The 17,479-nt window shown below is 38.5% G+C and overlaps 3 protein-coding genes across 3 annotated transcripts in view; all 3 read left to right on the top strand.

Moving 5' to 3' along the window:
* The first annotated feature begins 233 nt into the window (after window positions 1-233).
* On the top strand, window positions 234-5,004 carry pex11g (peroxisomal biogenesis factor 11 gamma). The gene is made up of 5 exons (XM_078258721.1): window positions 234-419; window positions 1,083-1,280; window positions 2,433-2,611; window positions 3,479-3,547; window positions 3,656-5,004. Exons 1-5 carry the CDS (start codon window positions 357-359, stop codon window positions 3,891-3,893), a joined length of 747 nt encoding a protein of 248 aa, XP_078114847.1. The 5' UTR covers window positions 234-356; the 3' UTR covers window positions 3,894-5,004.
* A 435-nt stretch (window positions 5,005-5,439) lies between these two features.
* On the top strand, window positions 5,440-14,402 carry LOC144523261 (amyloid-beta A4 precursor protein-binding family A member 3). Its single transcript, XM_078258716.1, has 11 exons — window positions 5,440-5,741; window positions 6,796-7,798; window positions 8,367-8,394; window positions 8,499-8,644; window positions 8,849-8,935; window positions 10,542-10,730; window positions 11,515-11,694; window positions 11,962-12,174; window positions 13,114-13,233; window positions 13,387-13,527; window positions 13,659-14,402. The coding sequence occupies exons 2-11, from the start codon at window positions 6,809-6,811 to the stop codon at window positions 13,728-13,730; spliced, it is 2,166 nt and encodes a 721-aa protein (XP_078114842.1). The 5' UTR covers window positions 5,440-5,741; window positions 6,796-6,808; the 3' UTR covers window positions 13,731-14,402.
* Window positions 14,403-14,926: 524 nt separating this feature from the next.
* The window catches only part of abca7 (ATP-binding cassette, sub-family A (ABC1), member 7), a 33,643-nt gene continuing 31,090 nt past the window's right edge, over window positions 14,927-17,479 (top strand). Inside the window, exons 1-3 of the mRNA XM_078258714.1 lie at window positions 14,927-15,034; window positions 16,683-16,781; window positions 17,072-17,165. Coding sequence (XP_078114840.1) covers window positions 16,716-16,781; window positions 17,072-17,165 — 160 coding nt within the window. The 5' untranslated portion in view covers window positions 14,927-15,034; window positions 16,683-16,715. The remainder of the gene's footprint in view (window positions 15,035-16,682; window positions 16,782-17,071; window positions 17,166-17,479) is intronic.

The following is a 17,479-nucleotide window of genomic DNA, read 5'->3' as shown; positions in this document are numbered from 1 at the left end:
TTTAAATGACTATTTTCTCTCTTTTTTGAATAAAAATCAAAAACGCTTAGCCCCTTGAAGTGTTATGTTTAGTAAAGTGGAGGAGGAATATGGACTCAACCTATTTTCAGATGATGGATCTGTATGGAAATGAAGCAGAATAAATTAACCAGAAAAAAACATAAAGAAAAAAAAAGAAGACGAAGAGGTTCGATTGAATCGATGATCGTTTGCTTGAGTCCTAATTTGGGTACTTCCTGTTTCAAAGTCCAGCTTTTAGCAGTTAGTAGTGATGTTATGAAGGAGCTTCATATGTCAGTGTTTATTTATTACACCGCGTTGTGAGAGTGTTTCAGCAGACAGACAGACAGACGGACATGCAGCCGTCTGTGGAGTCTCTTGTCCGACTGCTGGAGTCATACAGAGGAAGAGATAAAGTTGTAAGTAACGTTACTCATGTAGTTTTATATTTAAATATGTAAATGATCAGAGGTGCATATGAACGCCAAACTGTTATCCATATGGGGTAGTTCATTAGTTTTATATTAGTTTTGGTTTTATATTCCATCCATTCCACCTGAGAGTGTGCACGTTTGACAGGAAAAACGTTAGACGCCAGTATTAATCATTAATAAAGGGATTGGCAGTGGTCGAAGAGGTAATAAAAGCTGTAATACTACAGTGTAAAAAGTACTCTGTTACAAGTAAAAGTCCAGCATTCAAAATATTACTTAAGTAAAGTACGAGTACCTAAAAATTGTACTTAAGTAGAGTAGGCTACTTGAGTAAATGTACTTGGTTACATTCCACCGCTGAGTAATGGTTACACCTTATAAACCCTAAACCCAAACTGTTCTTTTAAATCTTATAATTGATCTATAAAGGATTAGTAGCCATTCATAAATAGTGGGTTATTAGAACATGGTACTTTTCAAAAACGTTTTAACTTTTCAAAGAACAAAAAAATTGTTCCACAAATCCTTAAAATACAATTAGCTTTCACTACATCCCTGAAAGTAAAGTCTCCTTTTTCATAAACGCTCCTGTCTCCTAAAGGTACTTTGAGTACTACCGTGTGTTTTCTTCCTCCGTTTGTCTTTCAGATCAGGACTGTCTGTTATGGCTCGCAGCTGGTTGGAGGAGTTCTTTCCCGGAAGGCAGAAACAGACGTTTCATCTCACCGGCTCGGGAAACGTCTGCTGCTGTTTTCTGCTCAGCTTAGCCACTGCCGGACGGTGCTGAGGCTGTTTGATGATCTGTCCATGCTGGCTTACTCCCACAGCTATGGGTTTGGAGGCCGGGTGAGCCACACAACAACAACAACAACAACAATAACAATCTGCACCATCCTCTATATCCATTCAGTCTTTTCATTCTTCATAATCCAGTTGGGGAGAGCTGGATTAGCTTCCATTCCACTAGATGGTTTATTTCGTCTGAAGAGTTCAAATGTGATAAAAGGGTTCTCTCCATATTCTAAGCAAAATGGGCATCAGCTATTGTATTGGATAGTACAATTTAACACTTTTTCATTTAAAAAAAGATAAAAGTATTAGTTGTGATTATTGTGTTAGTGTTCAACAGCTACAGTTCCCATGAAGCTTTGACAGTGGTTGTGTATGCTAAGACTCTGGACACACTGTTGGTTCATTCAAAATAACAAAATTAAAATTCTTTAATCTTTGTTAAAATAAGATAAGCTACACCTTTATTGATCCCCAGTGCGGAAATCCGGTTGTTGCAGCAGTACAAGGACAGAAATAAATAAAGATAAAAATAGAAAGTAACAATAAAAAATAAATAATAAGAGGTACATAAAATAAGAATAGAATAAAAATACAGACTATACAAGAGCATTTGGAAACAAAATGACATGATAGAGTGATAGTGGTGGTGTGATTAATTGTAGCAGAGTCAACAAGTCTATGTAAACAGTGTACACCAGGTTAATATAAGTAATGGCGCTTAGTGTTTGTCTGTTTAATAGAATAGAATATAATGCAAGAGTATTAACATAATACAGTAAGATATAAGATAAGATAAACCTGTATTAATTCCCAGAGGGAAATTCAGGTGTCATATATGCAACAGCAATGAGAATAAAACACAGGAGAGGTATAGTTAAGAGTTGAGAACTAAACCAAGATAATAAGAAAATAATTTATAATGTATATATAATATATTATATGTCATGGAGAGGATCAGAGGGGTTGCAGCCCGACCACAGAGCTGGCCTTCCTTACCAGCTTGTTGAAAATGGCAAGGTGCTCAAATGTTTGATTTGAGAACAATATGGATAAAATAAATATAATGTTTTCACATCAAATAGTTGCGTTCTGTGTGAAAACAGTTCTTGAAACCAAAAGGCTGACATGACACATAAATATGCAGCTTTACCCTGTAAAGTGCAGCATTAATCCATATGGCATTAATGCTGTTAATGTCTTTGGAAGGAGGAGGACATGGGCGTGCGCTGGATATCGGTGCTGACCAACGTGGCCGACCAGCTCTACTACCCCTGTGAGCACATCGCGTGGGCTGCTGACGCTGAGCTGATCAAAGTGAAGTCCGATAAGTGGTGGCTGTTCGGCACGGTGCTGTGGGGAACCTCGCTGCTGCTGGGAATACTCAGGTCTGAAATCACCTGTCTACGAACATCAAATCTGACCTGAAACAGACATTAAATTAATGGAGTGCCGAAATGACAAATGTTGCTTTATATGATGCTTCAAAAGTATTCAGAATTCATACTTTATTATGACAATGAATATAAAGGATAAGGCTGGCTAAATTCTATTTTTTTTCTGAAATCAACAATGAATTGATACTTAACAAGTGTTTTCTGTGTAGACAAAACCTAATATGCCTTATTCCTCTGCACCACAGAGACGGTTTTTTTTCAGTCAAACCCACAAACACCATCCTGCTGCTGTATACTTACTAGAGCACCACATGTGTATTAATCCATGGCTAAGAATAGTCCCCAAGAAATACTATAATATATAATATAATTACTCCTTACGTTTACGCTACAGTGACCAGCTGTTTTAGGAAACTACTGAGCATTTAAAAAAAAATAAAGACTAAAAAAACTATATATATATGTGACGTGTTTGTGAAGATCTTTAGTAGGAACTGATGGGCTTGGTGTGGAGTGCCACCATGAGGACGAATAAATCGGGAATACTGAAAGACATACTATCACGTTGTTGGTTTTGGTCTATTCATGGGATTTGATGAAAAATATAGCATAATACCAGCCTTATCCTTCAAGTAAAATAAATATATTGTAATCATATTTTTCCTTCACCTGTCAAAATATATCATAAGTGGATTTATTTTACCCATTTATTTAGCAAAATGCTGATCATGTTAACAGAATAAGTTGTAAGATTGAGCACTACTAAGTCACTTGCTTTACTTGCTGAATTTGGAGCAAATGCCAATGAAACATCGTCAGTCCGAGATGAAGTGTGAGTGTGTATCTTCATCTCTTTAGATCGCTCCGAGTTCTGCTGCTACTGAAGAAGAAGCTCAAGAGATATGAGAGGGATGGAGCTGGCCACAGGTGTTGTTTATATGGTTTTCTTTCTACAGTATTCACTCTCACACTGAGACATTGTTCTGTAATATAAGAGAAAATGTCCTGATGATCCTGTGTGTTTTATTCCTGCAGTCGCTCTCAGCTCCGCAGACAGATGCGTGGGGAAGTTCTCTCCATCCTCAGCAGCATGGCTGATCTCAGTAATGCCATTCATTGGATGCCACCTGGCTTCCTGTGGGCGGGACAATTCCCCAACTGGTTGGTGGGGCTGATGGGCACCATCTCCTCTCTGATTGGTTTGATCCAGATGAACGCTGGGGACAGCAATGAGACAGACAGTACATTGTCTTCACCTCACAGTGAGGAATAGATCAGGTGCTTTAATTGCTGACTGACTGAATGATGTGTACTGGTGGAAAATGCTGAGTGAAAGGATGTGTAGCAGATCTTGAATGTAATCAGATTCCTGTCTGACTGTCTGTGGAGATTCATTTCTATCTTGTACCAACTATACATATAAAAAATTATCTGGACCTATAGCTGGATGATAAGTGAATAATCTAAGTAGTCTTGTAGCTCCTGTAGTCATCCAAGTGCTTCATTAGATGTCACTGAAAGCCTCTTGGAAAAGGGGCAAAAGCATCTTCAATTACTATTTGGACATTCTAGTCTGTCATCAGACAGTTTGAGGCAGGACTTCATAATGAGATGAATCAATCAAATGTTCCTTTAATTAGATAGTATTTCTCAGCTCACACAATCACACAAATGTGAAATGTATTTAGAATGTATGTGTCGTTACATAGATAAAAGTATTTACATGGAGTTTTAGTACAATGTACTATAAAGGTTTTCAGAAATCAGTATTCAGATACTGCATGACAATGAAGTCCTGATGACAGTTAATTGGAGGTAGCTCCTTGGGGTGAATCGACTTTGTATTTGGCACATAATGCCTCCTACAGACGGTACAGGGAAGATAAATAGTTGTTTATAAATTAAAGCTGTGGGGTGATTTTATGAGAGATACAATGACAGTTGAAAGACTGGTAAATTGTTGCCTTATATACACACTCCATAAACCTAATTTTCAATCTTGCACTTTTTTTTAAATATGCAGTGATTGATAAACTGAATTAATCATTACACTTTTTTTTATTTTTACTGAAATCACTCAAGTAAAAATTAGATTTGTTTCACATAGGTCTTCTGTTTAAAGACCAACTTAACGGATGTAATATCCTCAAGCTCTACTACACAACACAACATCTGGTTTCACTAATAACTTCCTCAGGTGTTGACATTAGCTGATTTGCATTTAAAAATCAGTAGAACAGCCCCCAGACAACACTGATGAAGTTGTATATGGACACAGTATGTGTCACTGGTCAAATGGGAAAGCTGCTTAATTTAATTGTATGTAAAGTTATTTTAGATGATGTAAACTAATTTACTTTTTAAATAAATTGAATTGTCTTTCCTCTGTTGGATCGTTTTTTCGATGTTTGATTTTCCAGGTCTGAAAGCCTCAACATGACGTGGTCAACTGTTGCCTTCATGTGCTGACGGACGGATTGGTATTAAAAGAAGGGTGTCTTTCAATACCCTTGCACAAATAATCAACCTCATGTCAGCTAACGTTACCAGATACCCACTCTCAGTCTGCAAAATCAGAGCTTATCACTTGTTATTTTCAGCTTCATAAATTGCAATTATAACAGTTGTAGGATAGCTACATTTAATTATACATCGAGTGGTTAAACTCAAAATAAAATAAGTTTATATGTTCGATCAACATCACGATCAATATGTTAAATATTCGTTTGTAACTCGTGCTGTAAGTAGGGAGTCGGGTTAAGTAATGTGTATATGTACTGTGTACAGAAGAGGAAGAAGAAACCAAGATGAAAAGGGGAAGCTACAACAGCACGTGAACGCAGCACAGCTACTGAGAGACAGTGAATACATACGTAAAAGCTGTCGACTCGAGAACAGCAATGTTAAGAAAACTCTGTTTTATACCGTGACTTTTTATTTTACTCTTGGATTATGTGATATTATTATATTTTATGGTGCTGCGGTTGTTAGTATGACGAATAAAACAAAGCCAAAGTTTTGTAAAAGACTCAAATCTCAAACCACGTCAACTCATCTGTCGTGGCACCCAGAGGAGTCTCTGTGTGGGCACAAAGACTACGAGAAATACCTAAAATATCAGGTGAGAGCTACTCTTTTTGCTGCTCAAACCCCATTGTTTTAACAAAAAATACTCATTTTCTAAATGAGCTCCTCTTGGGGTGCTAGGTTTGTAATTAGCTAACTAATTAGCATTTAGCTAACTTAAGAAATAGCCAAATGTAGCTATAACGTTATTTGACTGTCGATTTAAAAAAGTGTAACGTTAACGTTAATCAGGATTATGTTGTTTATTTAGATCAGATATAGTTTTCTAAATTCTGTCTTGGAGCTATGAGCCAATTTCCATTGAAATTTTGTCTATTCAAAGTTATTTTCAAAGCAAGTAATAATTTAATATACGACCCTTTTCTGAATGACGGACGACTCTGTACAGAGTTTTAACGCAACATCCAAAGTATCGTGCTAATCTGCAGAATATGTCTTTATATCTGGTTGTCGGGATTATTTTTCTGAAATAATGATACCCAGCATTAAAACAGAGATTTTCTTTAAATATTGTGTTGCCTTGTGGCTCTATTATTTGCCTAATTTACCAGACTACCTTTCTGATTTGTAAATTGATATATATTAATAAATACTAGCTAACTTTACATTTAGCGATTTTGAATTAATGCTCGCTCGGTATGCTCTGCCCCTTATTCTTGCTGGAATGGAATTACCAAACCGCCTTGTTTTCCAGGCAATTTATTTTAGGGTGCATTACTAGCTATATATGTAATGGACGCTGAATTACTTGTATTTAAAAAATCGTTAATAGATAAAGGGGTTGTGGTTCTCTGGGAGTCTATTTTATGGTTACACATATTGTGTATGTTGTCCTTGTACTTTGAGCTTTAGGCTGTTTTATCAATCTTGATGGTCATGGTGATGTGTACTTCAGATAGTGCTAGCTTTAACTGATGGTGTCTACTCTACACTGAAAACAGTATGTGAGACAGCCTTTTGTTATGCTGGCAGTTCGGTTATTAGTGCTGCAGCTCTTATTTACATCAGTTACTGTAGTACTGTTCATGTAGTTGGAAAATCATATTAACCCAATTACTCATGACTACATAAAACTCTTCCTCTGACAGGCTTTCTTTCAAAATGGACTCAGACGTCTGCCCCACTGATCGGTCGGACTCTTTGTGTTCTGCCACTGTCCCTGTTGATGAAGACTCTGAAGTTGAGATCAGGAGACAGACAGCTCTGCCGGGTTCAGAGTTGGAGGATGTGGACTCCTACAACCTGATCGAGCCTCCTCCATTAGACTGGAGGTCTGACTCCTCCAGCGAGGCGGGCTCAGCAGAGGAGCTGGATGAGCCCAGCTTCCCTCTCTCTGTTGACAATCTGGACAAGGCCAGTCCGGATGAGACAGTATTACCATATTTGGGCGTGAGTGACACTGTGGCTCTACTCGATGTGAACCTGCAGGGGCTTGTGGGTAATATTGTAGAACCAGTCCAGGATATTGAGGTGGAATTGGAAGAAGAGGATGGAGCAGTTGAGGAAGAGGTGAGGGTTGAGGATTTGGAGGATCTTAGGTCATACCAGGAGGAGGTCACCTTAAATGACGTGGCGAATAGGGTTAGTGAAGAGGAGGTTGCTAACAGGAGATCAGGTGATGAAGACCACAGCCGCATCCACACCCTGCTCAGCCAGCTCCAGCTGATGGGGGAAGAGCCTCATCCCAGCCGCCGGACACCACCTCACCTCGCCCAACACCAGTACTCCAGCATGTCTGAGCGGGACGCATGTTCTCCCTCCCTAATAACAGACGACAGCACTGAAACCACTGGGCTGCTGTTCTCTGAAAGCCACCAGAGAGACCTGCTGGGGCTGCTGCAGTTCACAGAGATCAGCGCTACACCCAGTGCCACCTCTCTGCCCAGAGGAGATGTGGACGCTGTAGTGTCAGTTTCCTACAGCCAAGAGGACACTCAAAGGTTCTGGGGGCATTATGGGAATGGTCAACAGCAGCGGCACAGGGAGGACTCCATCGCCTCCCTGCCTGATGATGAGTATCCTGAGCCAGTGTGGATGAAGCTGGGAGAGGAGCCTCCAGAGGAAGAGGAGGCTGCTGCGGAGAGTGAGCAGGTAGGTTGAGGTACTATTATTATTATCAGCACAAAGGAGGATATCACACTGGGGTGTGATGGATGCTATACATTTGTGTGAAAAAGATTTGTGTCAACTTAACGCCACAAAAATGTAAAAACAAAGTAGATTAATTGCATTTGTTTATCATCAAGTTTAACTAAAGATAACATTTCATTGTCATCTGTATTTGTTGTCATGACTGAAACTAACAAATATTTTCAGTTGATTAATCAATGAGTTGTTTGTTCAATCGATTTATCAGTCTACAAAATGTGAAAATGATTGAATCATAATTGATGGCAGATGACCATCACAAGTTAACTAGAAACCAAAGTTTTGTCTTAGTCCGATAAGCAGCCAAAACTAAACTCAAGGTCTTTTTTAATAATACTGTAAAACAGAGAAAAGCGAGAAGGCTTCAAACTGTTTGTGATGCTGTATCCACAAAATGTTTTGTCTTTTTAAGTATGCGAAGAAACTAAAAGGATCAATAATGACATATATTATCTTTTTAATTTCTCTTGAACTGAATGTATTGTTGTTGTTCTTGTTGCTGTCATTGCAGAGTGCTGATCATCCTTCATATAAAGACGGTGAGTCACTTCAGCTCACTTCTTTGGTCTTCTAAAAAAAGCTGGATTTTTTTTTTTTCTGTGTCAAATGTTACTAAAATAAATGAGGTGTTTTACTCTTTTAGTGCCTGGTCCGTGTGACCCTGAAGACCTGTTGGATGGAGTGATATTTGGTGCCAAGTACCTGGGCTCCACTCAGATCAAATCAGAGAAGAACCCGTCTACAAACGCCCGAATGACACAGGCTCAGGAGGCTGTGGACCGCATTAAGGTGAACTCAAATAAGAGATGCTCACAGTTGACACTGAACACAGCAGTTGTTGTTGCTGTGTGGTATCGTCCTAGTAAGGGATTTCTGTCATACTAAAAACACAAGTTTGGAAATTCTTCTATCACGGCATTAACTGTTTTGTGTTTTTTGATGTCATCATCAGGTTAGGAATATACGTGATATCAGTGACTGTGTTTGTTTCAGGCTCCAGAGGGAGAGTCCCAGCCAATGACAGAGGTTGATCTGTTTATCTCAACCCAGCGAATCAAAGTTCTCACTGCTGACACACAGGTGCGTTTTTTTAAAACTGTTTAGAGAAAGTTGTGTAAAATTTACCTCATAGTTTTTCATTTCTTTTTATTCCGTTCCGGGTTTTTGGACCACATTTATTTCTGCATTATCATTTCCTTGTAGCACATGACATTTTGCTCTCAACTAATACATGTTTTCAGTATTATTAGTAGTGTCACCGCTACCATTTTAAATTGGTAGTTCTTCAGGCTCTTGAGCCAACAAATGCTGATGGTGGATAATAGTGGTATCTCTCAATAGGTTTCAGGTGTAGGAAGTATTTAAATTCAGAAAATATGATAATAGTGTTAGCCATGGACAGCTTTGGAATCAAGATCTTCAAGTGTTAACTTCATTTTATTTCATCTAAAGTTACATGGGGGTAGGGCTGGGCGATATGGAGAAAATCAAATATCATAATATTTTTGACCAAATACCTCTATCGCAACGATATTGTAGTGTTGACTATTGGTGCTTTCACAAAATATTCACACAATGAGAGTTTTGATAAATAATCAACAGTAATGTGGATATAATGACTAAGTGGGTAAAGGCAAATAATAGAACAGCTAGAACAGTCTGGTAAGTTCAGAAAATGACATCACTTTACTGTAATGCAGCCTTCAAAACCAGGAAAAGACAACACTTATGTCATATCGCGATATTACGATATACAAAATCTAAGATGATATCTAGTCTCATATCACGATATCGATATATTGCCCAGCTCTACATGGGGGTTAGTTCATCAACAAAGTGTTGTGTGGAAAAAAACGTTTGATTGGAAGAGTAATGGAATTAAAATCCAAGGCAGCATTGCACTTTTAAAGTATCGCCTTCAAGCCGAGCTCTGGCAGCAAGAATCCTTAATAATTAATTGAATGGTGACTCAACATGAGAGCTCTGCAGTGATGTTTCAGTTATAGTAGAGTCTGTTTTCTTCCACTATGTAGTTGAATAGTCAGGAGAGTCAAAGTGGGTCATCCACTGTCAGCTCCCTGTTTGCATGGCTGGTTGCTCCTCATTGCACCATGCTTATGGATATAAAAATAATCCCAGTTTTTTTTTTTTTTTTTGGTGATTTTTCTTTTTTTAACATTGTGATTTCAGTTGAAAATTACAAATAACATTCTTGGCAATTTGAACCACATAGTTTTGATTTGTGAGCGTTAATATATATTTTTTGAAATTCCCTTGTTGTTGCATTAAAGAACACTTCAACTTCCTAGATTTATTAGATTTATGAGATATAAATGCCTGCTTAACAGCAACATTTCAAATCTCCTTTTCACAAAGTCAATATTTGTCTTCTGCATTTGATTTTTTTCATTGCTGTAGTGCTTTGTGGCAGCGGATTGTTTTGGAAATGAAAGTGTCCTTAAATTCCTCATCAATGAGACTTTTTTAAGGGGTCTTTGCTTTAAAGTAGAGTACCAGGAAATACAAACCTAATAAAAAATAAAAAAATAAATAAAGGTGGGGCAGTGTTCTTTGTAAAGAATTTCTTATCTCAAGCAAGTTTCAAGTCTGCAAGTGCAAACCAGACCTTCCTGTCGTTTCTCTGTTTCTAATATTAATAACACCCTCATGTCTCTTTTCCACTCAGGAAGCCATGATGGATCATGCTCTGCAGATGATCTCTTACATTGCAGACATTGGCAACATTGTCGTCCTGATGGCACGAAGGAAACGCAAAGGGCAGGATGGGGACCCAGCCTCTAACTCTTCCTCTTCATCCTCCTCCGGGCCTCAGAAGAAGTGCTTAATGATCTGCCACGTCTTCTCCTCTGACGATGTGAGTTAATTAAAGGGTCATGAACTTTCTTTTTTTATAAAACAGGAAACCTGTTTGACTTGTTGGATCTCATATTTGGAAATAACTTTATTTTGGCCACAACCTCAATGTTTCAATCCATCTGTTTTAGCTAGAAAACTCACAAACAGGCTGACAAGTCAAGACACTATTAAGATGTCTTTTGCTCCCCTTAATGTTGCGTCTCAGATCAAATGTGATGTTTTCCACCGGACAAAAGTTTCAGCTTCAGCTTGGCCTGGTTTCCTTCCCCCAGACAGCCAGGGAGTTCTTCTGAATTTAAAAATGGTCTGGCCGTCGTCCCAGTTTCCCACTGTTGGCAAGACTGAATAGGGGGAGGAAGGGTTTCTTTTTAGAAACTAATTAGCTGTGGGATACTAAAGGCCATGGGGCTAATGCGTCTACTGCTAGCTTTCCCAACTTAACTCTTTTTATATGAACAGTTTTAAAATGAGATTTACAATGGATGGGGGGGGGGCAGTGAACAAGTGCATGTAACAAATAACTGATGAAACAGTAAAGACAAATTTACGTCACTACGTTTATAGGAAAGTAGGGAACCTTTTTAGACTTTATGCTCTTTTTTTTTTTCTTATTTTAGTTTCAGTGTGTGACATAAGTACATTGTTTAGTGTTTTGCAAATTAACTAATTTGCTTTCATTTGTTCATATGAATATGGAGGGTAAAACCGTGAATGAAGAACATTTATTTTACAAATAGAAACCTGAGTCAGTTCTCTCTCCTCCACCCTGTCTCTCCATCCAGGCTCAGGTCATAGCCCAGGCTATAGGTCAGGCGTTTGGAGTGGCGTACCAGCAGTTTCTTCAGGCCAGCGGCATCAAGGCCAGCGATCTGAGGCCTGGCGAGTACAGTGACTACCTGGAAAGTCAGGAGCTTTACAACGGAGACCTGGCCCACTTCTCTGACTCTCAGAACATTCGAGACGTAAGCAGAATGATTGTGGCTACGTGTAACACAAACAATGGCCCTTTAATAGATGTCATCAAGATGTAATGTGATGTTATCAAAAATGCCTAAAATACAACAACAAAAAAATCTCTGCAGCTGCTGTGGTCAACTTTGATTTATGTATTTTAATGTATTTCAGTAGTGACCCTGACAACTTTCATATATATATATATATATATATATACATATAATGATTGGTTAACCAAATGAAAATATTTACATTGCTGTGTGTCTGTGGTTTAGGTCGCCATCACCAAGGCAGCTGGAGAGATCTTGGGTCTGGCGGTGGTGGAGTCAGGCTGGGGCTCCATCCTGCCCACTGTGGTGGTGGCCAACCTCCTCCACGGAGGCCCTGCTGAGCGCTGCGGCGAGCTCAGCATCGGGGATCGCATCATGTCCGTCAACAGCACCAGCCTGGTGGGTCTGCCCATCACCACCTGCCAGAACATCATCCGGGTAAGAAGAGCAAACTTAAACTTATGAACATAGTGATTTTAATAACAATAGCTATATCAACACTAATACAAGTGTTATTGTTATTATCCTGGAATGGCAGCATTTATGGGCTTTCAGATAAAATTCTAATTCAAATTCAAGTGCCTTCTTCACAGCAGATGTACTGTCCTTAGGAGGCACTAGATGGCACTGTGTGTCCATGCAGTGTGAGTGTAAATATGCTATTATTGATTTAGTAATTAGGTTCAAAAGGGCCATTATCAGTATTCATCCAGTTGTGTAAAGCCAATATGTTTGTGCTGATATTCAATATTTGATGATGTTTAAGAGTTGTCATTAAGGTAGAGCACAACCTTTGAAACATTTATGGACACAATATCATGAACACCTGTATAATGCCATCGACAGCCCTGCACTGAATTGTATTATTGTGAAATATATAATGTTCTGAGACAGTCAACTTTATGGTAATTTGTGAGGCCATACTTAAGCAGCATAGTATAATAAGTTAATAGCATTGTATTGCATTAGTGTATGTGTAAGATTTCACATGCAGAGGGTAGTGACCATTAAAGTCTGAATGGCAACCAAACAGCAGTCAGCGTTTGCCATCATACCAAAAAACATCAGAACAATGTTTAAAAAATGTAGGGAACTGTTAAAATACTAAAGAGAAGACAAGTGTTTGCAGACATTTGAGGTAGTAATGCAGCACTCATCACTGGGATAAAGACTTACCGTAACTAACAGAAAACACATAATGTATAAAGAAGTTTGCAAAAACAATTGACTCCAGTTTTATTAAAGTTGTTTTATTTAGCTGTGGTCAGACAGATCAATGAGAAAAAACAAGAGTCAAAGCCACTGAACACTGACAACACATTCTGAAAATGCTGCAGTAACATAAGTGCTCTAATTCACATTTTGTTTCTATCTCAGGACTTAAAAAGCCAAAAGTATGTGAAGCTTAGCATTGTCCACTGTCCGCCAGTCACTATGGCGATTATCAGGAGGCCAGATCCCAAGTTTCAGCTGGGCTTCAGTGTGGAGGACGGCATTGTAAGTCAATATACATATTTTTTTTTGTCACTATTAAACTTAAATCCGGTTTGAACTCAGGTTTGTCTCATCCTCGCAGTTAGTTGTTCTATTTTCCTCTGTTCTTTGACAAAATAATCTTATGTAAAAGTTTCCTCTTTCTTTCTGTTGCAGATCTGCAGTCTGATGCGGGGCGGTATAGCAGAGAGAGGAGGCATTCGTGTTGGGCACCGCATCATTGAAATCAATGGGCAGAGTGTCGTCGCCACACCGCACGACAAGATCATCCAGATCCTGACCAATGCTGTCGGAGAGGTGAGAAAGGATGAATTCACAATATGTTTTTAGTTCATCATAAATACAATCATAGGTATTCCACTCAAAGTTAGCTGTTTATTATGACATATTCTGGCAGTTAAACGTTTGATTTTTCTCCCTCTGGGCAGATTCACTTGAAGACCATGCCAGCCTCAACATATCGACTCTTAACAGGACAAGAGCAGCCAGTGTTTCTTTGAGCACTTCCTGCTGCATCGAGGACAAAAAAACTGCACAGTGTTAAAGTAACATGAACTTTTGCCAAACTAAGAAAATATTATGCAACTGATCATACAGCCTATCATACGCTGTTGTCAAAACACTGAATACAACAAAATAGCCTAGCCATTTATTTTTAAGATGTAAAGTACATTGTAATATTGTGTGAAAGCATATGTTAAAGTGACAGGGATAGATGGTAGCTCTCCACTTATATTTATCAGATATTTAACAATGCAGGCAGTACCTGAGATTCAATAATTCATATACGGAATATATTTTGACTTCACTAACTTTTACATTGTGGTGAATGGTGTTGAGTTTACTGTACTCTAGAGTTTTTGGTCTTCCAGCCTGGTTGCCATGTGTGCCTGAGCTGAACGTGCTTGCAGGGGAAACCTTAATGGATCAGGACAAATAGTCTGTGTATTTAAATGTAATGTACTTCCAGTCCCTCACATGCACGTGCATATCATCGAGTGTCTGTCAAACGCTTCAGGGCGCTCTAGTTCATTCATACAATGCTTCCTTGACTGTGCCTGACAGGAAGCAGATATCATGCACAATAAAAGGTAACTGCCTTATTTCATAGAGATGCTTATATTTTTAAGAATTTGCTGTTTTGGATGTTCATTAAAATGATCTGTAAGATATCTTCTTGATGTTATTTATTGAGCGTCAATGGTCGCTGAATAAGTTTCCGATGCAAAGTTGCTTTTTTCATTTTAAAACAAATGACATGCCTAAGTACATCCGAGTTAGATCTACATATATTTCAATTTTAAAAGCTCTTAAAATTTGTTGTCTTTGCAGCTTATCTAATTGAGAAATATGTCAAATTGATAATAGCGCAGTTCTTATACGTCTATGTAATAATTACAAATGTCATGCCATTAATTCATATCCCTACTGCTATTGTAATTATTTGCAAGTATACAATGTTCTCATATGCTTGTGCTAATAAAGTAGTTTTTAATGATATAAATGCTATTCAAAGATTATTATCCAAGGCTCTGTGAGCGTGTACATAATAACAGCTCTGTCAATGCCTGGCCAATCAGCCGTCTTCATTTACCAAAACATAGACAAAAGCCAATCAGATTCATTACCGGCATTTGTGACCCCACCCTTGGGACGTAATTTGGCCAATCAGCGTCGCCTTTGGGCGGGACTTTCTTCAGCTAACACCTGCTGTTACAAACAGTAGGGAAATGAAGAGTCAATGACAAGCTACCCGCCGCTGCTGTTGTCCGAAAGGAGATTGTATCACCTATTTTACAGAAAGGTAATCATGAACAGTTTAACGAGTCTTGGGAGTTCATTACGTTATATTTATTGTTTTCGAAAAGGTCATTTTTAACAATCACTGTGTAACGTAACATGCTAGGAAGCTATATCCGAATGTAACGTTAGCTAAGAGTTTCCATTCTTCCTTTTCAGCTTACTGTTAGCTAGGTTAATTACCGGTATGTTATATATCTACTAGTTATGGACGAGTAAACTGGTAATTGTAGTAGCTTATAATAGAATTTAAATTATGTTTTTACTTTACTTTTTGTTTGAATAAATATCATCCCAAATGAAATAGTTTGTAACGTTTACGGTAGTTAAATTCATTTTATATTATGACCTGAGGTTTTTTAAGGTGTAACGATCATCACAATAGCTTGCTACATTAAGTGGCAAATATATTACATAACCTATGTTTCCTGCTGTAGGCCTCCATAAAGCTTTGAAAAGAGAAATACTTTCATGGCATGGTCAAAATAAAGGTTTAGAATGTCAGTGGTTACAATAACGTTACAGGTATCCTATACAAAGCCTTGAAATGTTAAACAGATGAATTCAAAAAAACGTGTTTGATTTTGAAGTTACACAATGTCTTTTGTAAATGCAAAGGAAATTAGCCTGGCTATTGCTTTCTAACCTAGCACACATCATGAGCCAGATCTTCAGGTTTATACAGCACAAACACGAGGAAGAGACCATAATCTGGAGGCATTCACAGAACAAAAGTAAATGTTAAAGTATCGGAGTGAAACAGGTAAGCTGTTAGGATCAGGAGGATTTTGAGATAAAGCAGGGGATTGTCCATCTTGAGCAGATCACAGCAGGCACATGAGACAACCTTCACCCACAATTAATATAACAACAGCCTGTTGGCTCCATCACTTACAGGATGTTTTCACTTTGTTACCCATGTTTGTGTCTTAGGTGAGAGAGTGAAATTTTTTTTTTTTGCTGATGATTAGGCGTTGCCTCTGCAGGCAGAAGGTCAGCTACAGTTTGTCGCTACAGTCCTCATTAACAATGAGCTTATTCACAGTCAACATCAGAAGTGAAATTACCACATTTTAAAGAACAGCACACAAGGAGTCAGTAAGTATTTTATAAACACTTTTATCCCTTACTTTAAATGTAAAAGGAAAAAAGTGCCTAAAGGATAGCAATTTGAAGGACTCCAGATACATGTATATTGGTCTGTTATGCTCTAGTCAGTTACTGTCTGTCATTCAGCCTGAAATGAATGATTTCTTGATTCATTGTACCATTCTCTGTATGTATGTTGCAAACATTTTCCTCTTGCTACCATGGGAGCTGCCCATGAGCAAAGTTGCCAGTATGATTCATTCATTTGGCAGACATTTTTGTCCAAAGAGACCTGTAGAGCCTGTATATATTTGTGTATTAGACACTGATCCATTACTGAACCTTTCTTTTATGATTTTTTGCCTCTATTGTATAGGTGGCATTAGAGAGAGACAGGACAAGACACAAACAGCTAGACACAGAGGACGATGAAAGGCGATAAATGTCCCCAGCTGTAATTAAAGAGAGGACACAGCAGCCACATTTCATTTGTCCCCAACAACTTGACAACTACGGCGCCCTGCTGACCCTGTCTTTTTTCTCACCACATCTTGTGTTTCCAGCTTTGCATCATGGTCAGGTAGCTGTTGAGAGTGATGGGGGTTTTCCGACAACTTGGCCTCCTGCTCTGGAAGAACATCACATACCGCAGGAGGAACAAGGTGGCCACATTTTCACTTCACAGAAAGGAATAGAATATTTTTGTTATTTAGTTTGTTTATTCTGTAAAGATATTACATGAAACACAGCTTGGATATTAAATAAATAGTTTATACAACTGCATAGCTATAACAACTTAACAATTAACTATAAAAAAAATACCTACTATCTGTGTCAGTTACAGTGTAGGCCGCACTAGGTGACAGGGTTGGGGGATAGTCCTGCTGGCCTCTGATGGAGATCAGTAAAGCTCATTGATTATTTCTAACAGCTCCCAATGTTTTCCCTTTAGATCCAGTTGATTATCGAGCTCCTCTGGCCGCTCTTCCTCTTCGTCATCCTCATCTCTGTTCGTCATTCACATCCTCCCTACAAACAGAGCCAATGTGAGTGATATTATGTATTGTATGTCTTTTCAGACACCACACACTTACAGATCTGAAGATGGCTTAATGCCAACCAGCTAAAGAGGATTAACTCACTGAGTGTGGTGCTGGTACCACGCACACACATTTGTGTTCCTAACCTGTTGTGTTCTTGACCTTCTCTGAGAAGTCCGCCATTAGCATAAGGTGATTTAACGTGGCATGGTAACGCTTCACTACATGACACAATACAGGCAAGTCGGTTTATGCCTTGCATTATGAATTACCCTTAAAAGCTACGTCTGGGTAAGTTAATTTTTGTAGAAAAAGTAAAA

Source organism: Sander vitreus, chromosome 9 (genome assembly GCF_031162955.1).
Source record: "Sander vitreus isolate 19-12246 chromosome 9, sanVit1, whole genome shotgun sequence".
Taxonomy (NCBI): Eukaryota; Metazoa; Chordata; class Actinopteri; order Perciformes; family Percidae; genus Sander; species Sander vitreus.
This window is presented reverse-complemented; position numbering and strand designations above follow the sequence as displayed.

What these genes read in the sequence shown, in the direction of transcription:
- pex11g (XM_078258721.1), top strand. Translation starts at nt 357, where the DNA reads ATGCAGCCGTCTGTGGAGTCTCTTGTCCGACTGCTGGAGTCATACAGA. An exon ending in ACAGAGGAAGAGATAAAGTT is followed by an intron (nt 420 to 1,082) that starts GTAAGTAACGTT and finishes TTTGTCTTTCAG; the next exon opens with ATCAGGACTGTCTGTTATGG. An exon ending in CTGCTGCTGGGAATACTCAG is followed by an intron (nt 2,612 to 3,478) that starts GTCTGAAATCAC and finishes TCATCTCTTTAG; the next exon opens with ATCGCTCCGAGTTCTGCTGC.
- LOC144523261 (XM_078258716.1), top strand. Translation starts at nt 6,809, where the DNA reads ATGGACTCAGACGTCTGCCCCACTGATCGGTCGGACTCTTTGTGTTCT. An exon ending in CTGCTGCGGAGAGTGAGCAG is followed by an intron (nt 7,799 to 8,366) that starts GTAGGTTGAGGT and finishes CTGTCATTGCAG; the next exon opens with AGTGCTGATCATCCTTCATA. An exon ending in TCATCCTTCATATAAAGACG is followed by an intron (nt 8,395 to 8,498) that starts GTGAGTCACTTC and finishes TTACTCTTTTAG; the next exon opens with TGCCTGGTCCGTGTGACCCT.